The following is a 24,671-nucleotide window of genomic DNA, read 5'->3' on the forward strand; positions in this document are numbered from 1 at the left end:
TGCCAGGGAGGCAGAACAGCTTGTGTGGGGAATCCTGGGCTGGAGTTTGGGATCTGAGGAGTCCTGGGATGGAGTTTGGGGTCTGAAGGGCTCTGGGGTGGTGTTTGGGGTCTGAGGGGCTCTGGGATGGTGTTTGGGGCCCAGCCCCCATGCCCAGTGACCCCACTCAAAGCCTTGAGGTGCTTTGGAAATGGCTCCAAGAGCAGCCAGGGGAGGAGGTGACATTGGGGACATCACTGCAGGCACAGCCCTGGATGGACCACGGCTGCTGCTGCTGCTGCTGCAGTGAGTTGAGAGTGTGGCCAGTGGTGACAGTGGTGACAGCAGCAGGAGGGGCAGTGAGGCCACCACTGCCCTGATTTGGGCACTTGAATGAAACCTTTGAGTGCCCAGGGAAGGGAACAGAGCTGGGGAAGGGGCTCAGCCTGGAGAAAAGGAGGCTCAGGGGGGACCCTCTGGCTCTCCCTGGCAGGAGGGGACAGCCAGGGGGGCTCAGGTTCCGTTTGCCACCCCTGGGAGTGCCCCATGCAGTGGATGTGGCACTTGGGGACACGTTTGGTGCTGGGTTAATGGCTGGGCTCGGTGATCTTGGTGGGCTTTCCAACTGAAACGATTCCATGATGATCTTGGAGGCCTTTCCAACCTAAACCATTCCATGATGGTGTGAAGGATCCTAAATCTAATCCTAAGGGATTAGCGGGGCGGCAGGACAGGGGATGCCAACCCCAATGCCAACCCTGGTGTTGGCATGGGACCAACAGATCGGCAAAAGTGGCACCAAAGGGACTTTGTGAGTGACACAGGGACTTCGTGGGGGACATGGGGACTCCTAACACCCACCCCATCGCTGCCCCCACAGCCACAATGAAAGGCGGAACACCTTCCTGCACCCAGTGACGGGACAGGTCCCCGAGGACACCTCAAGGCTTGACTTGCCAAAGTGGGTCTGCACCCAATCCCCTTGGGCTGGGGGAGCCGGAGAGGGCTGGGAACGCTGGGGGAACCAGGGAAGGTTGGGAACACTGGGGGAACCAGGGAAGGTTGGGAACACTGGAGGAGCCAGGGAAGGTTGGGAACACTGGGGGAACCAGGGAAGGTTGGGAACACTGGAGGAGCCAGGGAAGGTTGGGAACACTGGGGGAACCAGGAGGTTTGGGCTGGGCTGGGAATATTGGGGGGCCAGGGAGGGTTGGGAACACTGGGAGAGCCAGGGAGGGCTGGGCTGGGCTGGGCTGGGCTAGGCTGGGGGAGCCAGGGAGGGCTGGGATGGGCTAGGCTGGGCTGGGCTGGGCTGGGCTAGGCTGGGAATATTGGGGGAGCCAGGGAGGGCTGGGAACACTGGAGGAGCCAGGGAGGGGGTGGGCTGGGCTGGGGGAGCCAAGGAGGGCTGGGCTGGGAATGCTGGGCCAGGAAGGGCTGGGCTGAGGGAGCCAGGGAGGATTGGGAGCACTGGGGGAACCAGGGAAGGTTGGGAACACTGGGGGAACCAGGTTTGGGCTGGGCTGGGAATATTGGAGAGCCAGGGAGGTTTGGGAACACTGGAAGAGCCAGGGAGGGCTGGACTGGGCTGGACTGGGCTGGTCTGGGGGAGCCAGGGAGGGCTGGGATGGGCTGGGCTGGGCTGAGCTGGGCTAGGCTGGGAATATTGGGGGAACCAGGGAGGGCTGGGAACACTGTGGGAACAACCCCAGCAAGGTGCAGGAGCACAGATTCCCCGCTGATTCCCCTCTCCCGTGTCACAGACACGGCTCGGACATGTCCAGCAAGGCGGGCAGCAAGCGGCCGGCCACCGTCCCCAGCGAGCCCCCCAACCACGCCATGGTGGCCGAGGTGCCCCCGGAGCGCCCCGGAGGCCGGGTGAGTGCTGGGGCAGTGTGACACGGCTGTCACCAGCTGGGACGGGTGCTCAGGGAGCCCAGCCCGGGCACTGAGCATCTCCTGTCACCCCGCACAGGCTCCGCGCCCATCCCGCAAGGGCATCGCCTTCGGGAAGCGCTCCAACTCCATGAAGAGGAACCCCAACGCCGCTGTCACCAAGAGCGGGTGGCTCTACAAGCAGGTACCCCCCCGTGCCACCCCTCCCGGCCCCTCAGACCCCCAGGAACCCCCAGAACCCTCTGACCACCCCTGTCCCTTAGGCCAGCTCGGGGGTGAAGCAGTGGAACAAGCGCTGGTTCGTGCTGGTGGATCGCTGCCTCTTCTACTACAAAGGTACGACCATCCCCAGAGCTCGTTGCCACCCCCAGGGCCACCAGCACAAAGTCCCCCGGCTCTTTCCGTGCTCCACCCTGTTTTTCCCGGTGTTTGCCGCGCCCAGGGGTTAATCCCGATCTTTCCCCGCCTCCCTGGCAGCTCCCGGGCTCGCATCAATAATTGAGGAGGTTGTTTGTGAGCCTGGCACGGCTGCGGGAGCAGCAACAGGCAGGGAGCCGATCCCACAGGTGGGATGGAGCCGGGGCGTGGGGAGGGGGCTGTGCTGGGGGTCTCTCCGTGGGGGTAACCCCAGGATTTGCCCCCTCCCCAGATGAGAAGGAGGAGAACATCCTGGGCAGCATCCCCCTGCTCAGCTTCCGCGTGGCCGCCGTGCAGCCCTCGGACAACATCAGCAGGAAGCACACGTTCAAGGTCAGTTGGGGCTGGCAGGGGACAGCGAGGCTTGCAGGGGACAATGTGGCACTGGCGTGGCACTGCGGTGGCACTGCGGCGGCACTGGTGATGCTGGCAGGGTCCCCGCTGCTCTGGTGGCTTTCTTGGTGACGGGGCATGGAGCGTGCTGCCATGGGTTGGATCTGGGACACAGCAGTGTCCCCAAGGTCACCACCCCTCTGCAGGGCCCTGCTGGGTGCTCCCACCCCTCTCCCTGCCCTGCTCCCGGAGTTGAGCTCGGAGCTGTCCCCAGTTCCAGCCCTGTTTGAGCCACCTGCCTGGCAGTGTCACCAACAAGGAGGGAGCTGCCACCAGTGGAGAGGGGAGCAGGGAGAGGTGACAGCGGCTGCTGCTCCCCCACATCCATCCCTGGCAGGGTCTGAGCTTCCCTGGCGCTTTTTGGGCACCTTTGGCATCACCAGGCACTGTCCCTAGCCCAGCTGCTCATGGTCACAGGTCACTGTCACACTCTCTTGTTGACCCCAGTGTGCCCTCCCCGTGTCCAGAACCAGGGCTGGGCTCCCCACAGGACATTCCCGACGTTTTCCCAGTCTAAGGGAGGGATTTGTGGAGCTGCCCCCACCTTAAACCTGAATTTAGGCTCAGCTGAGCAGGGTTTAGAGGGGAGGGATGGCATGGGGTCTGCCCTGTGCCCATGCCCACTCTGGTGTCACCTTCTGTGACATGGGGGTGTCCAGGAAAGGGTTTGGAGAATCCTGAGGGAACTTGAAAGGGTTTGTAGAAATCTGGAAAGGATTTGGAGAGTCCTGGGGGAGCTGGGAAGGGTTTGGAGAGTCCTGAGGGATCTGGGCAGGGAATGGAGAGTCCTGAGGGAGCTGGGAAGGGTTTGGGGAGTCCTGAGGGAGCTGGGCAGGGGCTCAGCCTGGAGCAAAGGAGGCTCAGGGGGAATTCCTGGCTCTGCACAACTCCTGCCAGGAGGGCACAGCCGGGGGGATTTGGGATCTTATCCCAGGGAACAGGGACAGGAGGAGAGGGAACGGCCTCAGGCTGGGCTGGGGAGGCTCAGGTTGGACATGAGCAGGAATTTCCTCATGGAAAGGGCTGGAAGGGGCTGCCCAGGGGGGTTTGGAGCGCCCATCCCTGGAGGTGGCACTGAGTGCTCAGGGTGGGGATCGGGCACAGCTGGGACTCGATGATCCCACAGGGATTTTCCAGCCTCAATAATTCCATGATTCTGTGAAATCCCTGTTCCCTGGCACTGATGGGGGAAAACCTCTCAAAGCTGCCGCCCACGCCCCAAGCTCTGCAGTTCCAGGGTTTGAGAGAACAGTTTTGCCCAGGGAAGGGCAGAGGGGTTCCCACCCCACTCCCACTGACCCCGTGTCTGTTTCCTCCTCCTCCTCCTCCCTCGGCGGGTGAGGATGCCAGGACAGGAGGGGTTTCTTGGTGCCACCACCACGCCAGCACCCAGCCACCACCACCTAGGTAGAGTGTTCCACCTTGTCGTGTTTGTGGTGCATGCAGAGGCTGAGGGACCCCGGGCTCGCTCTGCTCCCCGCTCCCGCTAATCCCAGGGATGGATCCCTTCGATTTCCCCTCTTCCTGTGCCTGCAGAGCTTCCAGAACTGCATGGGGAGGGCTCAGGAGGTGACCCCAGCTGGGCACGGTGGCTGCATGCTCTGGGGAGGATGGAAACTCAAGGGAGGGGTTTAATCACACTTAATTTTTCTTAATTTGTTTTAGTTCTTTTGTTTTGTTTTGTTTTAAGAGATTGAACCCTTGAAATCCTTTCAGGAGGAGAACTCCGCTTCCTCCCTTTTCTTCTTCCTCCCTTTTCTTCCTCCTCGCTTTCCCCCACCCCTTTCCACAGGGGGAAGGTGGAAGCTTCAGAAAGGCTCTCAAATAAAGGCTCCTTCCAGCACGTTCTGGGCGGAGAACGAGCACCAACATCTTGGATCGAAACTGAGCCTTTTCCTCCCACAAATATTTCCTGGGCTGAGAAACCACCTTCCCCCTCACCCTGCATGGACGATGCTCCTCCGGTGCTGCTGCTCTTGCTGGGACCCTTTGTCCCTCAATATTGGGATGCTGCTTCTTTTGGGGGCTGGGGGTTGATCCCAAAAAATTCCTGTGAGTGACTCCAGCTGAGCCCCTTTGCCACCTCAATATTGGGGCGCTGTTCCTCTTGGAGAGTGGGGGCTGATCCCAAATAATCCCTGTGAGTAACTCCAAGGGGGATAAAACCCCACCATGAGGGGCCTGCAGGGCTTTCCCCCTGCACACAGAGGGGAAGGAGCACTGCTGGCAGCCCCTGCTTTGCCGCCCCAATATTGGGGTGCTGCTCCTCTTGGGGGCATCCCAAAAAATCCTTGTGAGTGACTCCAAGGGGGATAAAACCCCTCTGTGAGGGACCTGCAGAGCTTTCCCCCCACACACAGAGGGGAAGCAGCACTGCTGGAGCACGGGATGGGGTGCCAGGCTGGAAGCAGAGCTCTCACCCCCTGTCTGTGTCCCCCTCCCCGTTCTGTGCCCCACAGGTGACGGTGTGCTGGGTGCAGGAGCTGCCGGCGGGTAACGGGCAGTCCCTGTCTCCTCCCCAGGCCGAGCACGCCGGCATCCGCACCTACTTCTTCAGCGCCGAGAACACGGAGGAGCAGGAGTCCTGGATCCAGGCCATGGGCGAGGCCGCCCGCGTGCAGATCCCGCCGAGCCAGAGGTCAGTGCCAGAGCAGTGCCCAGAGCTCGTGGGGACACGGTGCCATCCTTGCCCAGTGCCACCACACTGTCCAAATCTCCTGGGGACACGGTGCTGTCCTTGTCCAGTGCCACCATGCTGCCTGGCTCTCCTGGGGTGCTGTCCTTGCCCAGTGCCCACAGCACTGCCCAGATCTCCTGGGGACATGGTGCCGTCCTTGCCCAGTGCCACCACACTGTCCACACCTCCTGGGGTGCTGTCCTTGCCCAGTGCTGCCACACTGCCCGGCCCTCCTGGGGACACGGTGCTGTCCTTGCCCAGTGCCACCACACTGCCCAAATCTCCTGGGGATATGGTGCCCTCCATGCCTGGGGACGTTTTGGGGTGTAAGGGACACTCTGGAGATGGGAACTGTGGGAGCTGTGACTCCACAGAGCTCAGGGAGGGACAGAGCAGACCCAGAGGTCAGTACCACTGCACTGCTCAGCCCTCCTGGTGACACACTGCCCTCCATGCCTAGGGACATTTGGGGGCATAAGGGACACTCTAGAGAATGGAGCTGGGAGAGCGGTGACCCTGCAAGGCTCAGGGAGGGATAGAGCATTGCAGGCCACCCCTTGACCCAGATGTCAGTGCCACCACACTGCCCAGCCCTCCTGGTGACACGGCGCCCTCCATGCCTGGGGACATTTGACGGTGTGAGGGACACTCTGGAGAAGGGAACTGTGGGAGCTGTGACCCTGCATGGCTCAGGGAGGGACAGAGCATCACCGGCCACCCCAGGGGCACTGCCAGGCCTTGGTGACCCCTCTGTGCTGTCTCGGCTCCCCCAGGCACGAGAAGCCAGACTCGGAGAACATCCCCCCCAGCAAACACCACCACCACCACCACTGCAACGCCGCCCACCGCGAGCACCCCAAGGCCGAGCCCGACACCAAGACCCGCGGGGAGGGCGATGGCCGCGGCTCCGAGAAGATGGAGCGGAAGCCGTCGGAGCGGGCGGACGCCAAGAAGGATCCTCTGGCCAAAACCAACGGCCTGGTTGGGCAGGAGCCGCCCTCGGAGCCGGGCAGTCCCTACCCCGAGGGGCCGCGGGGGCCGGCGAGCACCGAGCGGCCGGCTCAGCCCAACGGGTGGCCGTACCCCTCGCCCAGCCGGCCCGGCAGCACCGCCTTCCCCCCGGCGGGTGACGGTGACAGCGGGGCCCAGCGCCGCGGCGTCACCCCCAGGTCCCACCCCGAGAAGGTGGCCCAGCGCAAGAGCTCCATGACGCAGCTGCAGCAGTGGGTGAACTCGCGCCGCGCCACCGCGGCCCCCGAGGAGCTGCGCAGGTGAGGGTGCGCCAGGGTGCTCCTTTGATCCGGGGTTGGTCCCTCTGGGAATGTTCTGCCCCTTTCCGACTGGTTTGTGGCCTCATGGTGGTCAGAAAATCTCGTTTTTCTCTCATTTTTTCTTTCTCTCCTTTTTTCTTCCTCTCCCCGTGCCAGCTTGAAGCTGGATGTGGGACATCTCAAAAAGGGGTGGGTTGTAAAGGGGCGTCCCTGGGAGGAGGGAGGCCAGGATGGAGAAGCCACCACAGGGTTCTTTGGAGAAGGGATACAAGGACAGGAAACCACCAGAGGACCTCTGGGATGAGGGAACCACCTCAGTGTTCCTGCAGGAGGGATTGAGGAGAGGAGGCCGCCATGAGACCCCAGAAAGGAGGAATTCCATAAGGGGAAGCTCCCACAGAACCCCTGGCCAGAGGAGTTCCATGAGGGAAGGCTCCCATGGAGCCCCTAGCAGGAGAAATTCCATGAGGGGAAGCTCCCACAGAGCCCATGGCAGGAGGAATCCCATGGGGGGAAGCTCCCACAGCGCCCCTAACAGAAGGAATTCCATGAGCATGGGACCCCTGGCAGGACAAATGCCACCCATCCAGCATTCCACCTCCTCTCAGGCTGTCCTTGCCCACCTTGGGCGCTGCCCACTCCTAGCCTGGCTCTCACCTCTCTCTCCCCCTCTCCAGCCCCACCAGGTTTTACCCCGTTTCCCGCCGGGTGCCCGATTACTACTCACCCTACTCACCGCAGTACCCCGAGGAGTACCAGTACTACCCGCCGGGCGTGCGCCCCGACAGCATCTGCTCCATGCCCGCCTTCGACCGCGTCAGCCCGCCGTGGGCGCTGGAGGACAAACGCCACTCCTTCCGCAACGGGGCTCCCTTCCACGCCGCCTTCGGCCGCCAGGACGTCCCGCTGTGGCTGCCGGCGCCCTCCAGGCCGCCCAGCTACCTGGACGAGGTGGATGCGGCGTCGGGCTCGCTGCGGAGGATGTCGCTGCAGCCGCGCTCACGCTCGGTGCCGCGCTCGCCCAGCCAGGGCTCCTACGGCCACGCCAGGGTTTACTCGCCCGTGCGCTCGCCCAGCGCCCGCTTCGAGCGGCTGCCGCCCCGCGGGGACGAGATTTACGCCGACCCCACCACGTTCGTGATGCGCAGGTCCATCAGCTCGCCCAAGGTGGGTGCCGGTGGGGTGGGGTGGGGAGGTGGGGCAGGGGTGTGGCTGTGTCGCGGTTGTGTCCCCTCTGTGCGCACAGCCTGGCTGCAAAGTGACATCGAGCTTGTGGGTTGGGGCAGAGGGGGGGTTGGGGGTCTTTGTTGGTGTCCTGGAAAGGTTCCCTGGTTGTGTTTGTTGGATGGGATGGGATCTGTGGGATGGGATCCATGGGATGGGATGGGATGAGATGGGATTCATGGGATGGGATGGGATGGGATGGGATGGGATGGGATGGGATGGGATGGGATGGGATGGGATCCATGGGATGGGATGGGATCCATGGGATGGGATGGGATGGGATGGGATGGGATGGGATGGGATGGGATGGGATGGGATCCATGGGATGGGATGGGATTGGATGGGATCGATGGGATATGGTGTTCTTAGATGAAATTTTGTGGAGCTTTTAGAGGAAAACCGTGATTTTGTCAGTGGTTTTTGGAGGCAAACCTTGGAGGAAAACCCTGATTTTGCCAGGGGGTTTTTGGGGAAAACCCTGATTTTGCCATGACGTTTTGGGGGAAAATCCCAGATTTGCCAGTAGTTTTTGGAGGAAAACTTTTGGGAGCCCAAGATGTGCTCCCAAGCAGGGAGCGTTGCCCCAGTTCCTCTCCTGTGCTTTCTCCTCGTGTCCCGTGTCTCTGATTTTGGGCTGGGGTCCCCTCTCTCCACAGTATGATTACCTGGGTGACAGGCGGCCCGTCCCAGCTGGGATGTACCCCTACCACTTCCCGGCGTCCCCCACCATCCATGACAAAATGGTACGTACCTGCTGTCCCCTGGGGGTGACACTGTGACAGGGGACACAGACCCCACCCCAGGGACGTGGGGCAGTTTGGGGGGTCCTCACTCCGGTGGCCGAGGAGGAACCAGTGCACTGCAGGGGCAGAGCTGGGCCTTCCATTGGTGTCTCCGCTCCCTCCCGGCCATTCCCAAAGGAAGGTCCCTCTGTAGCAGTGGGACACCCTTGGGTGCTCCCTGGCTGAGTCCAAACCTCTCCCGCTCTGCTTCCTCACATCTGGCCACAGCTGCTTTGTTCTCCTGCCTCTTGCCCCCTCCCGGAGCTGGAGGGTGACACCAGGAGGTCCCCACAGATCCCAAAACCCTGGGATGGGACTGCCAGAGGAGGGAGAAGCCTGAATTTCACCACAGCCTGCCCATGCCGCCCATCCATCCCCGCAGCCAGAGGCAGGGTCTCCCTAGGAATAACAAAATAAATAAGAAATAAAATGCCCAAGAGTCTGCAGGGCACATTCCCAGCAGCATTCCAGGCCCGGGGGCCATTCCATAGGCTCCCCCCTAACCGCTTTGCTTCTTCTTTTATGTGTTTTGCTGCTCGTTTCTTGCCTGCTGGCTCCTGGTAGGATGAACTTTTAGACCTTCAGTTGCAAAGAAACCTAGAATATTTGGACCAGCAGGTAGGCGGAGCTGGCTGCCAGCCTCACCTCACCGGCTGCTTCTCGTCCCCTCTCCTGTGTGCCCTGTGTCCCTGTCCCCTGCTGCCATCCATCCTCACTGGCATCCCAGCAGCATCCCAGCAGCACCAGTTGTCTTTTTTAAATTATTTTTTTAGTTTGGCTTCTTCCATCCTCTGCATCCGTAGGGCCGCTCATCGCTCTGCAGGGAAATCAGCCCCCCAAAACTCTGTGTGGTTTTCTGGGGGGAGTTTTGGGGCACATTCCAGCATTTCTGGGGGTTCTCCTGGAGCTCAGGGGGTGCAGCAGCTCTGGAACGCCCCAGGTTGGTGCTGGGCACCTGCGTGGTGCCAGCGTGGCCATGGTGTCCCCAAGGTTGGTGCCTTTTGCCCAAGGGGTGGCAGGTGGCCAGTGGGGACGTGGTCATGGTGATGTGGTTGCCCCTCAGGGGTGAAAGGTTTGGTGAAGGTGGGCACCAAAAGCCAGCAGTGCTCAGGTGGTTCTGGAGATGTTTTTGGTGGAAAATCTTGGTTTTGCCAGGGTTTTTGGAGGGAAACCCTGATTTTGAATGGGGTTTTTGGAGGAAAATCTTGGAGGAAAACCCTGATTTTGCCAGCAATTTCTAGAGGAAAACCCTGGTTTTGCTAGAGATTTATTGAGGAAAACCCTGGAAGGAAAACCATGGTTTTGAATGCCGTTTTTGGAAGAAAATCCTGGAGGAAAACTTTGATTTCGAATGGAGTTTTTGGAGCAGAATCTTAGAGGAAAACTGTGATTTTGCCAGGGGTTTTGGAGGAAAACCCTGATTTTGACAGCAATTTTTAGAGGAAAACCCTGATTTTGCCAGGGGTTTTGGAGGAAAACCCTGATTTTGACAGAGGGCTATGGAGGAAAATCCTGGATTTGCCAGTAATGGTGGTTTTTGGAGGAAACCTTAATTTAGCCTGTGGTTTATGGAGGAAACCTTAATTTTGCCAGTGGTTTTTGGAGAAAAAACCTGATTTTGAATGGGGTTTTTGGAGGAAAACCCTGTAACGAAAGCCATGATTTTGCATGGTGTTTTTGGAGAAAAACCCTGATTTTGCCAGCGATTTTTGGAGGAAATCTGCACCGACTCCATCCCAGGAACATGGGGAGGGGGATCCAGTGACGCATCCAGGCAGCGCCTGAAGCCTCAGCCGGGCACAGGAGCTGCAGCCAGGCTGGCACGGAGGGAGCCGCTTCCCTGCACAATCCCATTTGGCTGCAAGTCTCCCCATGGCCGCGATCCGCGGATCTGCGTCCGCCTTGGAGCGGGGCCAGGAGCTCCCGCTGCAATAAAAGCTCCCCGTGCTGCCTCGCAGCCTCTCCAGAGCTCCTTAAAACGCTCCCTAAAAAGGTTTGGCATCTCCTCCTCCTCCTCTCGCCGCGGGCTCTGGAGAGGTTAATTCGGAGTGACGCTGTCAGGGCCTCTTTTCAAACGTCCTCCTGCTCTGTTTGCGCTCTCCTTCCTCGCCCACGCCCCAGCAGGGTTTGGGCGCTGCTTTGGTGACAAAGTGTTGTCACCTTTGGGGTTTCAGCCGTCCCAGGGCTTCCCTGCTCAGGGCTTGGGGCTCTGGGATGAGCTCCAGTGCTGGTGGCTTGAGTGGCTTTGTCACCTGGCACCCAGGGAGCTGTGGAGCGGGGACAGTGGGGTGGCACAGACAGCAGGGATGTGCCATTCCCAGTGCCACCTGGAAAAGGGGACGCTGATGTCCCCAACCCCACAGACCGTGCCTGGCAGCAGGGATGTGCCATTCCCGGTGCCACCTGGAAAAGGGGACGCTGATGTCCCCAACCCCACAGACCATGCCATTCCCAGTGCCACCTGGAAAAGGGGACACTGCTGTCCCCAACTCCACAGACTGTGCCAGGCAGCAGGGATGTGCCATTCCCGGTGCCACCTGGAAAAGGGGACAGTGCTGTCCCCAACCCCAGCTGTCTGTCACCTCCCCAGCACCCAGCAGGGCCGTGTCTGGGCACAGAGCCATGGGGCAGTGCCAGGACCTGTCCGTGTGTCCGTCTGTGCGCCGGGCCACGCCGCTGCCGTCCCTGTCCGAGCTCGTGTCCGTCTGTGCCATCTGCTCTGAGTTTTATCCGTGTTTTCCCCCCAAAAAGTGCACTAAAAGGAACAACAGCAGCGCAAGGCCACAGCTGGAGCCCCTGTGCCACCTCAGGAGGTGGCACTTTGCATCCTGATGGCTCCTGGAGCGGTGACCGCTGGCACGGGCGCGTGTCCCCGCTGACCTGTGCCCTTTCCTTCCCTGTGTGCCGCAGATGAGCGAGAGCGAGACCCTCATCACTATGGTGAACAGGATGGTGGAGACCTCCTCCCCTAGGGCCCAGCTCTACATGCAAGTAAGGCTCCGGCCACCGGGCCCCGCATGGCTCGTGCCTGGCGGCCACCCGGGGTCACCTCCTGACACCCGGGGTCACCTCCTGCCATCGCCACTCGCGCAGCGGCCGCGGCGTCCGGCACATCTCGCTCTCGCCCTCACTGCTCTCGGGGGAGGCGCTGCTCCATCCCAGGCTTTGCTGATCCATCCATGAGCCATCCCAAGCTGGCAAATCCTCGTGCTGGGGAGCGCGAGGTGGGCACGGAGATGCCCTCGGGGACCCTTGGGGACACATCCAGCCCCGGGGACTCTCGGAGCTGTCCTGGGGACTCCTGGGGACAGAGATGCTCCTGGGGACCCTTGGGGACGGAGATGCCCCGTGGACTCTTGAGGACGGAGCTGTCCCAGGGACTCTCAGACGGAGCTGTCCCAGGGGACTTTTGGGGACAGAGATGCTCCTGGGGACCCTTGGGGACAGAGCCAGCCCCGGGTACTCTCGGACGGAGCTGTCCCGGGGACTCTCATAGCTGTCCTGGGGACTCTTGGGGACAGACCCAGCCCCGGGGACTCTCAGAGCCGCCCTGGAGGACTCTTGGGGACAGAGTCAGCCCCGGGGACTCTTGGGGACAGAACCAGACCCGGGGACTCTTGGAGCTGTCCCGGGGATTCTTGGGGACAGAGCCACCCCAGGGACTGTCGGACAGAGCCGCCCCCGGACACGCAGGGCTTGGTTCGTCCTTATTTCTCAAGGAGCAGTTGTGGGGTGACAGGAAGGCAGCTCTTAAACACACGGAATAATTCCTGAATCAGGGACAATGAACGGCCTTTCTCCCCTACCGGAGGTTCTTTCTGTCCCCAGCGCTGGGACATCCCGGCGGTGACTCATGGCCTGAGCCCCCCCGGTGCCACCCAGCCCGGGTTGTGCTGCCCTGGGCGCTTCCCGGATGGGATTTTCCAACAAAACGGCTCCGGTTTGCATCTGCTGCCAGCAGGGATGTGCTGCAGGGTGAATCCGGGGATGCTGCTCCGCCTGGCCGGGCTCCCTGCCCCGAGGCCGCCTCATCCCGATCCGGCCGGCTCTGCCTCCGTCCCCTCGGGCATTTCCCAGATCCGGATCCATTTGCATCCTCCCGGAGCTTTCAGCGGCTCCAAAGCGCCCTCTCCGCTTTCTAGCAATACCCATCCCCTCCTGCCTATCTGCTGCCTTTCATCTCCGGCTCCCCGAGGCAGCTAATTGCCGAAGGTCCCATTAGTAATTGAGATTTCCAGGAAAGGAGAATGACTCACGGAGGAGCCGGGGCGGGGGTAAACAAGCCCTGCTGCTGCTTTATCGGTGCTCCCACTCCCGCCGAGGTGGAATTACAGCTCAATCTCGCTGCCTTTTGTTTCTCCCCGCCGCTGGAATGGTGCTGCTGGTTAATGATTCACGAGGCAGCTCCTCGAACTCCTTTGCGCGGAGCTTTTCCCCTGCGTCGTTCCCGCTGGGAATGGGCAGGGGAGAGGCTGTGGCTTCATCCCGGTGGTTCCCCATTGATGGGGGGCATCCATGGCTCCGGGGCTCGGCTCCTGCCTCCTTTTCCCGGCTCGCAGGGAGGGCAGAGGGGGCTGGGGGCTGCCTCCCCTTCCCTGGGCGTCCCATGGAGAGCCACGCTCATCCCACGCTCTGCTTGCAGGTGACGCCGTTCCCGGAGCCCTACAGGGACGCCCTGCACCCCTACAAGATCAGCGAGCAGGACACCGATGTAAGAGCCAGTCCTGTCCCCTCTGTGTGTCCCCTGTCCTCGTATTCCTGTCACTTTGTGCCCCTCAGGGATAAATCCTCCTGATTTTCAGTCTTCTCCCATCTCCCAGTTTGTGCCCACGTCACCCCAAAATCCCTGCAATGACAGCAGGAGTTTGGAAGCCCCCCCAAGGCCACAAATCCCATAAATCCCATCAGTCCTGGCTGCATCCCGGTGGGATTCTCATCCTCTCCCCCCTTTCTCTTCCCCGCTCCTGGTGCAGAAGCTGCTGGGGAAGCTCTGCGAGCAGAACAAGGTGCTGCGGGAGCAGGAGAGGCTGGTGCAGCAGCTCCGCGCTGAGAAGGTACCTGGTGGCACCTCAGGTGGCCACGTGGGGACCTGGTGGTGGCATCTGAGTGGTGAGGAAGTGATGGCACCATGGGAGGGTTTGGGGTGAACCTGGACGTCCAGGTGTGTGTGTCACCTGCCACCCTTAACCTGGACACTCAGGTGTGTGTGTCACCTGTCACCTTTAACCTGGACATCCAGGTGTGTCCTCTGTCACCCTGAACCTGGACATCCAGGTGTGAGTGTCACCTGTCACTCCTTAACATGGGCATCCAGGTGTGTGTGTCCCCTGCCACACCTGAACCAGGTCAGAATGTCCCCTGCCACCCCTGAACCAGGTGAGCAGGTCCCCTGCCACCCCTGGCTTGAAGGGACATTAAAAACCTCTCATTCCACCCTTGAACCGCTATCCCAAGTTCTCCAACCTGGCTTTGGATCCTTCCAGGGATGTGGCAGCCACAGCTTGGGGACATTTCTGAGCTGGGGGTGTGTCATTGAGCAGTCAGCACCTCGTGGCTCCGTCTGTCCCCACAGGAGAGCCTGGAGAGTGCCCTGATGGGGACCCACCAGGAGCTGGAGATGTTCGGGAGCCAGCCCGCCTACCCGGAGAAGCTGCTGCACAAGAAGGAATCGCTGCAGAACCAGCTCATCAACATCAGGGTGGAGCTGTCCCAGGCCAGCACGGTAACGGATTCAGGTCCCTTTTGTCCCTTTTGTCCCTTCCTGGTTGGGAAACAGCAGGGAATTCCCCTTGGCTCCCTGGGGACAAAGCGAATTTGTCACCCTCCAGGTGCCACCTCAGCTCCTGGTTCTGTCTCTGCCCTGCCCCAGGCACCTCAGGGCTTGTCCCCTCTGCTGTCACCCCCTCCCAGCTCAGGGGGCTGTGATGGGTGACAAACACCCCCCTGGTCCCCCCCACTGTCCCCTCAGGCCCTGGCAAACAGCACAGCTGAGTACGAGAGCCTGGAGAGCGAGGTGTCCACCCTGCACGATGACCTCTGGGAGCAGCTCAACCTGGACATCCAGGTGAGAGGGTCACCTGTCACCTTTAACCTGGACACTCAGGTGTGTGTGTCCCCTGCCACCCTTAACCTGACATCCAGGTGTGTGTGTCACCCCTAAACCTGGACATCCAGGTGAGAGTCACCTGTCACCCTTAACCTGGGCATCCAGGTGAGAGGGTCACCTGTGACTCCTAAACCTGGACATCCAGGTGAGAGTCACCTGTCACCCTTAACCTGGGCATCCAGGTGAGAGGGTCACCTGTGACTCCTAAACCTGGACATCCAGGTGAGAGGGTCACCCTTAATCTGGACATCCAGGTGTTTATGTCCCCATGCCACCCGTAAACCTGGACATCCAGGTGAGAGGGTCCCCTTCCACCCGTAACCTGGACATCCAGGTGTGTGTGTCCCTGTCATCCCTGAACCTGGACATCCAGGTGTGTGTGTCCCCCTATCACCTTTAACCTGGACATCCAGGTGTGTGTGTCCCCTGTCACTCCTAACCTGGACATCCAGGTGTGTGTGTCACCTGCCACCCTTTAACCTGGACATCCAGGGATGTGTGTCCCCTGTCACCTTTAACCTGGACATCCAGGTGTGTGTGTCCCCTGTCCCTGGACACCCAGGTCCTCTGTCACCCCTGGGGTCCCCATGGAGATGAAATCCCCCTGTCCCCCCACCCGCGGGTTCTCCATGCCCAGCCCTCACATCCAGCTTTGGCCACCTGGGTGCCATCGAGGGGGACAGCCCAGAGTCCCCACAGCCACCGCAGCCCTGCTGGGCTCTGGGGAGCAGATGCAGGGATTCCAGCAGGACAAAACCCTGGATGTGGCCCCAGTCAGCTCCTGTGGTTGGGTTTGGGGCTGGATTCTGCCCAGTTTGGGGTTGGCACCGGTGCCCTGGGACCCCTCTGATCTCTGCCTCTCCCCCATCCAGAACGAGATGCTCAACCGGCAGATCCAGAGGGAGATCTGGCGGATCCAGGATGTGATGGAGGGGCTGAGGAAGAACAACCCCTCCCGAGGCACCGACACAGCCAAGCACCGAGGTGAGGGGGGCTGGCCCTGCAGGGGGTGTCCCCAATGAGTTCCAGCTCAGCGGGGTGAAAACCTTAATTATTATCTTATAATTATCTTTAATTATCTCGTTCCTCCGCAGTGGCCCTGGGCCCCTCGGGCACGTACAGCTCCAACAGCCCTGCCAGCCCCCTGAGCTCTGCCAGCCTCACCAGCCCCCTGAGCCCCTTCTCCCTCATCTCCGGCTCCCAGGGATCGCCCACCAAGCCCGGCCCTGGTGAGGTCAGTGACCCTGGGTGTCCCCTCTTTGTCACCAGGCGGGGATGACAAAGAGATCCCCTCTTTGTCACCACGGAGCTGCCTCCCCTCGTGGCTCTGCCTGGGGACACCGGTTTGGTGGCACGGATGGGTCCTGGTGTCACCTGGTGACTTTGGGGTCTGTGTGTGACAGTGGGCACAGGGGTCTTAGGATGAGGGAAGAGACGAGGAGCTGCCTCCATATTTCAGAAAGCTTGATTTATTATGTTATGATACATATTATTATATATTGATATATTATGATTTATATTATTATGTATATTATATTATTGTGATAAATATTATTACATTTATGATATATATTAAAACTGTACTAAAAGAATAGAAGAAAGGATTTCATCACAACCTAGCTAAGAATAGAATAAGAAACAACGATAACAAAGCTGACTGTGATTGGCCATTAATTAGAAACAACCACATGAGCCAATCACAGATGCACCTGTTGCATCCCACAGCAGCAGATAACCAATGTTTACATTTCGTTCCTGAGGCCTCTCAGCTTCTCAGGGGGAAAAATCTTAAAGAAAGGATTTTTCACGAAGGATGTGTGTGACAGGGGACAAGCAGCAGGATGTGGCGCACCGAGAGGGACCCTCTGGAGTCACTCCCTCTCCTCCATCCCTTCCTCCAGGACGCTCCTGTGTGTTTCTCTCTCTTTTCTAACTCTCTGTTCCTTCTCCGCTCTCACGCCTCGCGCTCTGCCCGCCCCAGGAGCCGGGCCCGCCTCGACCTCCCCTCCCCAAGTCCTACGTGCCCCTGGAGTCTCCTCCGGCCGTTCCTCCGCTCCCCAGCGAGAGCCGCCTCTGGCCCTACCCCGCCTCCCCCTCCTGGCACCAAGGAGAGGCCAAGCGGGGACAGGTACCGAACCCTGCCTCCCCTTCCTCCTCCTCCTCCTCCTCCTCGGGGCATGGAAGGTGCTGGGATGAGGCAGGAGCTGGAGCTGCCCACCCCGAATCCACAGGGACAGTGTGGAGGTGGCACTTGGCGCAGGGACAGCTCTGTGTCTTGCCCTGCCATACCCATGGTGTCCCCAGCAGGTCACCAGGGACAGGGATTGTCCCCTCCTCCTCCTCCTCCTCCTCGGGGCATGGAAGGTGCTGGGGTGAGGCAGGAGCTGGAGCTGCCCACCCCGAATCCACAGGGACATTGTGGAGGTGGCACTTGGCGCTCTGTGTCCTGCCCTGCCACACCCCTGGTGTCCCCAGCAGGTCACCATGCCCTGTACGCGCTCAGGACAGGGATTGTCCCCTCCTCTTCCTCCTTCTCCTCCTCCTCATGGCATGGAAGGCGCTGGGGTGAGGCAGGAGCTGGAGCTGCCCACCCCGAATCCACAGGGACAGTGTGGAGGTGGCGCTTGGCACAGGGACAGCGTGGAGGTGGCACTTGGTGCAGGGACAACTCTGAGTCCTGCCGTGCCACACCCCTGGTGTCCCCAGGGTCTCCACACCCTGTGTGCACTCAGGACAGGGATTGTCCCCTCCTCCTCCTCCTTGTCCTCCTCTTCATGGAGAAGTTGTCCCTGGTTGTCCCCTCTGCTTTGCTCTGCCTCTGTCACTGTCCTTCCGTGTCACTCTGAGCCCCAGCTCCAGGGCAAAGCTGGATTTGGGAATTCCCGGTGACACCTCGGCTGTGTGTGGGGACGCAGGTGACACGAGTGTCCTCATGGCCAGGGGTGGGGATGTGTGGCCGTGGAAAAGCAGTGGCTGTGCCGAGCTGGGAAGGGGCACAGTGCCAGCACAGTGGTGGCTGTGTCATCCCAGGGTGTCAGGGTGAATTTAGGGGGACACACTGGGCTGCTGGCCCTGTTGTGCCACCCCTCTGTCACCCCAGCAGTTCTCATGGGATGCAAGAGGGGAAGGACCCCAGAAATGTCCCTTTGCTGGCGCTCCTGGCCCTGTGTGACCCCATGGGCACGGGGTGCAGTGGGGGCCCAGCACAGAGCCACGATGTCACTGTCCCCAGCTCCTGGAGAGGCTGTGGAGGGATTGTCACCCTGTCCCTCATTGTGGGGACAGCAGTGTGTGCCCAGCCCTTACTGGATTTTGGGGTGCTCTGGTCCCACATGGCCACTGTCTGTCCATGGAGCGTGACCATGGTCTGGCTGTCACCCCAAGAGCAGCTGGAGTGACAAAGCTGTCCGTGTGTCCCTGATCTGTCACCCCAAGAGCAGCAGGTGTCCCCTGTCTGTCTGTCACCCCAACAGCAGTGGGCATCATCTGTCCGTGTGTCCCGTCTGTCACCCCAAGAGCAGCGGGTGTCACCTTTGTGTCCCTGGTCTGTCACCCCAAGAGCAGTGGGTGTCCCCTGTCTGTGTGTCCTTTGTTTGTCACCCCTAGAGCAGCAGGCGTCCCCCGTCCGTGTGTCCCCTGTCTGTCACCCCAAGAGCAGCAGGTGTCACCTTTGTGTGTGTCCCCTGTCACCCCAAGAGCAGTGGGTGTCCCCTGTGTGTCCTTGATCTGTCACCCCAAGAGCAGCAGGTGTTACCTTTGTGTCCCCTATCACCCCAAGAGCAGCAGGTGTCCCCTGTCCATGTGTCCCTGATCTGTCACCCCAAGAGAAGAGGGTGTCCCCTGTGTGTCCCTGATCTGTCACCCCAAGAGCAGCAGGTGTCCCCAGGCAGGCCCGGCTCTCACTGGGGACCTTTTCCCCCCTGCACAGCCCAAACCAGGCCTGGAGCAGAGCAAGAAGGAGCCCCCCCGGCCCAGCCCCGCCGGCCCCACGCCCGAGGGGCCCCCACAGACCCGCCCGGAGCACGACGGTGACAAACAGGCGGCACTCAACAAGGGTACGGCATGGGGACACCCAGGGGTGGCACTGGGGATGGCACTGGGACCCTGCCCAGGTCCCCAAGGGCTCATCCCGGTCTCGTGGTGTCCCCACAGTGGGAATCGTCCCCCCCAGGACCAAATCTCCGGCGGAGGACGAGGCGGTGCCCAGGAGGAACGGGCTGGCCAACGGGCTCAGCTCTCGGGTATGGATGGGCTGGGGGGACTGAGGGGGGCCATGCTGAATCCTGGGGACAGGAGGGTGGCTCCAGGTGTCACCATCCACTGTCAGAACTCTGCACATCCAGAGTTGCCCAGGATCCCGTCAGGGGGCTCAGAGACCCTGGCACGCAGCCCAGAACACCTGGGGATTTGATTTTGGTCCCGGGAGCAAGTTACCAGCTTTGTATGAGGACCTGAAACTCACAGAGGTTTGAATAGTGTGGGGTCTGGGGTCTGGGGTCCTCGGTAACTCTGGACACCCAGAGGGATATGTTGAGTTCCGACAGGGAGTGACATCCCGAGAGTGACATCCCGAGAGTGACATCCTCGGGGTGACATCCCGGGAGTCACAGACATCCCAGCGGCTCACGGCAGAGTGGGGCGGCACTGGGAGGATGTGACCGGCCACCAGTGTGTGACCATGAGGTTGCACTCGTCCCCAGGAGAGACCCAAGAGCGCCGTGTTCGCCACCGAGACCAAGGTGAAGATGAGCGTGGAGGAGCAGATCGACCGCATGAAGCGCCACCAGAGCGGCTCCATGAAGGAGAAGCGGCGCAGCCTGCAGCTCCCCAGCCCACAGCAGCTCCCCGGCCCCCAGCCCGACACCCCCGGCACCAAAACCCCCTCGTCCTACAAGGTGGTGAGTCCCTGAGCCCGCGGGGACACCGCGGGGTGGCACAGGCGACAAGGCGCCACCGCGTGGGGACGCTGAGCGGGACGCGGTCCGTCTGTCCGTCTGTCGCAGGTGCGGCGGCACCGCAGCATCCACGAGGTGGACATCTCGGACCTGGAGGCCGCGCTGCGCTCCGACGAGCCCGGCAAGGTGTACGAGACGCCGCAGGAGGAGATCGCCCGGCTGAGGAAGATGGAGCTGGAGCCGCAGCACTACGAGGTGGACATCAACAAGGAGGTGAGCACGGCGTGTCCCCGAGTGTCCCCAACGGCCTGGAGCAGGGTCCAGGCACGATTTGGGGGTCAGCAGTGGGGGCTGGAGTCACCAGGGTCCGGCACAGGGCACCACAGAGCTCGTCCCTCTGTCCCCAGCTCTCCACGCCAGACAAAGTCCTGATCCCCGAGCGCTACGTGGAGCTGGAGCCAGAATCGCCCCTGAGCCCTGAGGAGATGAAGGAGAAGCAGAAGAAGGTGGAAAGGATCAAGACTCTCATTGCCAAATCCAGGTGAGGCTGCAGTGCCCATGCCAGCCATGCCAGGGGTCATCCTGAGGGGCACTGACCACCCACCTGCACCCCTCCCCATCCATCCTGAGCAGAACTGGCCACCCACCTGCATCCCTTCCCTGGGCACCCTGAGGGGCACTGACCATTCATCTCCACCCCTCCCCTGAGCAGAACTGACCACCCATCTCCATCCCTTCTCATTCCAAGACCACCCAGCCACCTCCACCCCTTCCCTACCCATCCCAGGGCAACCCTACCACCCCTCTCTCTCCATCCCATCCCATCCCATCCCATCCCATCCCATCCCATCCCATCCCATCCCATCCCATCCCATCCCATCCCATCCCATCCCATCCCATCCCATCCCATGGATCCCATCCCATCTCATCCCATCTCATCCCATCCCATCCCATGGATCCCATCCCATCCCATCCCATCCCACCCCTCTCCCACCCCATCCCGGGGGTCCTGGCGGGGGTGCTGACCCCAGGTGCCATCCCCAGCCTGCAGAACGTCATCCCCCTGGGCGAGGGGGAGGTGGACGCCCCGCAGGACCCCGAGGTGCAGCTGCAGGAGCAGGAGAAGAGGATCGAGATCTCCTGCGCCCTGGCTGCCGAGGCCTCGCGCCGCGGCCGGATGCTCTCGGGTGAGGAACGGGGGCCTGGAGGGTCAGACCCTGCAGATCCCTGGCACAGCGAGGTGCCAGGAGGGCAGGGGGTGAGGGCAGGACAGGGGGACAGGTGATGCCAACAGCTCCCAGACCTGCCTGCCACACCTGGGGCTGCCCACCTGGGGTGGAGCAGCTGTTCCAGCTGGGCACAGCTTCCAGCATGAGAATGGGAGTGCCTGCCTGGGTGGCATGAGGTGGCATGAGATGGCATGAGGTGGCTGAGCGAGCGCGGTGGCACCCCACGCAGGGAATTGTGGTGGCACCCCAAGCTCGGGGAATTGTGGTGCCACCCCTTTGCCAGAGGGATTGTGGTGGCACAGGCTGGCACCTTGTGGCCGTGCATGGTGGTGCTTCATGCTGGAGGGGATTGTGGTGGCACGCTGTGCCCAGGTGAGCATGGTGACATCCTGTACCTGGCTGACTGCAGTGCCACTCCGTGCCCGGGTGCCCACAGTGCCACACCATGCCTTGTCCATGAGGAGCCCTGCCGGGAGCTCACGTGTGCGTGCAGTGCCCAGCTGTCACTCTCTGTCCTTCCTGCCAGCTGTGACTGCCCTGCCAGCTGTGGCTGTTTTTCCTGCCAGCTGTGACTCTGCCTTGCTCAGCCATGGCTGTTTGCCCTTTCCAGCTGTGGCTGCTTGTCCTGCTCAGCCATGGCTGCTTTTCCTGCCAGCTGTAGCTCTATCCTGCCCAGCTGTGTCTGTCTGTCCTGCCAGCTGTGACTCTGCCCTGCCAGCTGCGATTCTGCCCAACCTGCACTTGCTTTCCCCCTTTCCCTTCTCTTTCCTCCCTGCCCCTGCCCTCTGCACTGTCCCCTCCACTCTGTCCCTTCTGCGCTGTCCCCTCTGCTGTCCCCTCCACTCTGTCCCTCCGCACTGTCCCCTCCGCTGTCCCCTCCTCTGTCCCCTCCATGCTGTCCCCTCCGCTCTCTCCCCTCCGCTATCTCCTCCTCTGTCCCCTTTCCGCTGTCCCCTCCTCTGTCCCCTTTGCTCTGTCCCCTCCTCACTGTCCCCTCCTTGCTGTCCCCTCTGCTGTCCCCTCTGCTGTCCCCTCTGCTGTCCCCTCCGCTGTCCCCTCCATGCTGTCCCCTCCATGCTGTCCCCTCTGCTGTCCCCTCCGCTGTCCCCTCCATGCTGTCCCCTCCATGCTGTCCCCTCTGCTGTCCCCTCCACTGTCCCCTCCATGCTGTCCCCTCCGCTCTGTCCCCTCCGCTATCTCCTCCTCTGTCCCCTTTCCGCTGTCCCCTCCTCTGTCCCCTCTGCTGTCCCCTCCGCTCTCCCGCGTCCTTCACCCCTCTCTCCGTTTCTCGTTTCCAGCTCAGTGCGCCACCCCCAGCCCTCCCACCTCCCCAGCCTCCCCGACTCCACCGACCAACCCGCTGTCGTCCGAGCCGCCCCGGGCCGACGGCAGCCACCTCATGCGGGTGTGAGCCTGTGACGTAAGCACCTCTTCTCTCTGACGTCATCCCCTCCATCCCCTCGCTGCCACGTCAGCCCCGCCTCCTCCATGGACCGTGTACCGCCCCCCCAAAGCCAAAGGGGGAAAAGGGGGGACCCAGCATGAAAAGCGGGGGGTCCCAACCTCCCCTGGATCCTTGGAGCCAAATCCCGGCCGTGTTTCCCATGGGGGGTGGGCGTGGGGTGGAGCCCCCCCAGCTCAGCCCCTCTGTCCTGTCCCACCCCCAGCTCAAGCCCTGGCTGCTGCTGGCGCCACCAAGTTCCACGGGGCCACGTTTTAGTCCCCTCCTGAGGTGACACCGAAGCTCTCGCCACCGTCCTCGGTTCTCCCGGACCCCCTTCCCTCCCTCTGGCGGCGACAGCAGCGGGAGAGGTGGCAGAGGTGGCACCGACGGGAGGCACGTCCCAAGAGATGGGCAGGGGGCTGGGATTGTCCCCAAGGAGCCACCAGGGCTGTCAGTGGACACAGGGACACCTCTGCACAGCTGTGACAGCAGCCACAGGGACCCAGCTGTGACAGCGGCCACCAGGATACACCCGGACAGCTGTGACAGTGGCCACAGGGACACACCTGGACAGCTGTGAGAGTGGCCACCAGGATACACCTGGACAGCTGTGACAGCAGCCACAGGGACACAGCTGTGACAGTGGCCACAGGGACAGCCCGGATAGTGGCCACTGGGGCACAGCCATACAGCTGTGACAGTGGCCACCAGACACCCAGACAACTGTGACAGTGGCCACAGGAACACAGCTGTGACAGTGGCCACAGGGACACACCTGGACAGCTGTGACAGTGGCCACCAGGACACAGCTGTGACAGTGGCCACCAAGATATCCCTGGACAGCTGTGACAGTGGCCACAGGGACACAGCTGTGACAGTGGCCACCAAGATACCCCTGGACAGCTGTGACAGTGGCCACAGGGACACAGCTGTGACAGTGCCACAGGGACACAGCTGTGACAGTGCCACAGGGACACAGCTGTGACAGTGGCCACAGGGACACAGCTGTGACAGTGCCACAGGGACACAGCTGTGACAGTGGCCACAGGGACACAGCTGTGACAGTGGCCACCAGCCCCATGGCGAGCACAGGACTCCTGGGACAGCTCCCCAAGGTCTGTGAAGGGGGTCTTGGGGTGGGGACCCACCTGTCCCCACCACGGATGGTGCTGCCACCTCCCAGCGGACCTGGCTGCTCCCCCTCAGCTCTTCGGGTGCCGTTTCCCCTCCCCGAGCTGTGACCCTGATTTTGGAGCCCGTCTGTGTCACCTCCGGTGGCTCAGCTGGAGGAAGAGGGGACAGGACGGATGGAGGTGGCACTGAGGGGACACGGAGGTGCCCAGGGCGCTCCAAGCACGGAGCAGGAGCTCTGGGGGCAGAGCAGGGAATTGGGGTGCCAGGTGGGATAACGGAGCTGTGGGGTCGGCAGGGACCCCTCTGGAGGGTGGGGACGGTGCTGAGGAGGGGTTTGGGGACGGAGGTGTCACCTGGGGACCCGCTGTCACCCTCCAAAAATCCCTTCCCACAGCTCTCCAGCCCCTTCCAGCGGTTCAGATTTCCTGTAGCAAATTCCCCCTTTTCTTTATCATCCCGGAGAGTGGGAAAGAAGCAGAATCCCTGGAAGGATGTGAGCATGGCAGGGGCCAGGAGCTGGATCTCAAATCCCAAATCTCCAACCCCAAATCCCAATCCACCCCTCCTGGCCCCATCCCAAACCCCCAGGACCCTCCCTGCATCCCAATCCCAACTTAGCAATACTTGTAGGATCCCTGGAGCCCTAAACTCCCATCTGAGCCTCCCCCAGCCCCTTTAGCTCATAAAGCTGGCCCTTTATTTTGCTATTTACATGCCTTAATATATGTTTGATGGAAATTCTACATTTATAATATATATCTATATTTGGTTTTTCCTCTTCTTTTCCCGGGAAAAAGCTCGTGCCGAGCGCTCTCTTCTCCGCAGGATTTGTTGGCGCCAGCCCCGCCAACAAAAAAAAACAAAAAAAAAGAGAAAAAAGATTCTTTACCAATTTATCTGAGGGGGAAGGAAATAAAAAAAAAAAAAATAAAAAAAAAAAAAAAAACCAAAAAAAAAAAAAAAAAAAAAAAAAAAGAAGAAGAAAAAAAAAGGAAAAAAAACTATTTAAAAAATATATCTATTTTTTCTGCTTTTATTAAAAGCAAATTTATTTAAAATAAAATATACAGAGACTGTAAGTTTGAAGAGAGGATGAGTTTATTTCCCTGTGTCCCCTCTCGGGTCACTGGGGCAGACCCCCCCCCCTTATTCTGGGGACACCCTGGGGACATCCTGAGGTGGCTGTGGGGCAGCAATTCCCATCTCCAGGACCCAAAGCTCCCA

General features: G+C 60.9%; 1 protein-coding gene across 1 annotated transcript; it reads left to right on the top strand.

Annotated features, from left to right (window-relative positions):
* The first annotated feature begins 868 nt into the window (after window positions 1-868).
* On the top strand, window positions 869-23,169 carry PLEKHA6 (pleckstrin homology domain containing A6). Its single transcript, XM_058819415.1, has 25 exons — window positions 869-940; window positions 1,743-1,857; window positions 1,955-2,059; window positions 2,139-2,211; window positions 2,525-2,625; window positions 5,145-5,323; window positions 6,136-6,633; window positions 7,311-7,800; window positions 8,514-8,600; window positions 11,550-11,630; window positions 13,282-13,350; window positions 13,613-13,693; window positions 14,212-14,361; window positions 14,608-14,703; window positions 15,618-15,729; window positions 15,840-15,979; window positions 16,727-16,873; window positions 18,674-18,800; window positions 18,898-18,986; window positions 19,446-19,643; window positions 19,749-19,913; window positions 20,048-20,181; window positions 20,685-20,827; window positions 22,168-22,289; window positions 22,537-23,169. The coding sequence occupies exons 2-24, from the start codon at window positions 1,756-1,758 to the stop codon at window positions 22,278-22,280; spliced, it is 3,480 nt and encodes a 1,159-aa protein (XP_058675398.1). The 5' UTR covers window positions 869-940; window positions 1,743-1,755; the 3' UTR covers window positions 22,281-22,289; window positions 22,537-23,169.
* The last annotated feature ends 1,502 nt before the right edge of the window (window positions 23,170-24,671 follow it).

Source organism: Ammospiza caudacuta, chromosome 24 (assembly GCF_027887145.1).
Source record: "Ammospiza caudacuta isolate bAmmCau1 chromosome 24, bAmmCau1.pri, whole genome shotgun sequence".
NCBI classification, from domain to species: Eukaryota; Metazoa; Chordata; class Aves; order Passeriformes; family Passerellidae; genus Ammospiza; species Ammospiza caudacuta.

Bases quoted from the DNA above. Each gene is read 5' to 3' on its own strand.
- PLEKHA6 (XM_058819415.1), top strand. From the start codon at position 1,756: ATGTCCAGCAAGGCGGGCAGCAAGCGGCCGGCCACCGTCCCCAGCGAG. The intron at 2,060-2,138 runs GTACCCCCCCGT...CCTGTCCCTTAG, and splicing joins GCGGGTGGCTCTACAAGCAG to GCCAGCTCGGGGGTGAAGCA. The intron at 11,631-13,281 runs GTAAGGCTCCGG...CTCTGCTTGCAG, and splicing joins GGGCCCAGCTCTACATGCAA to GTGACGCCGTTCCCGGAGCC.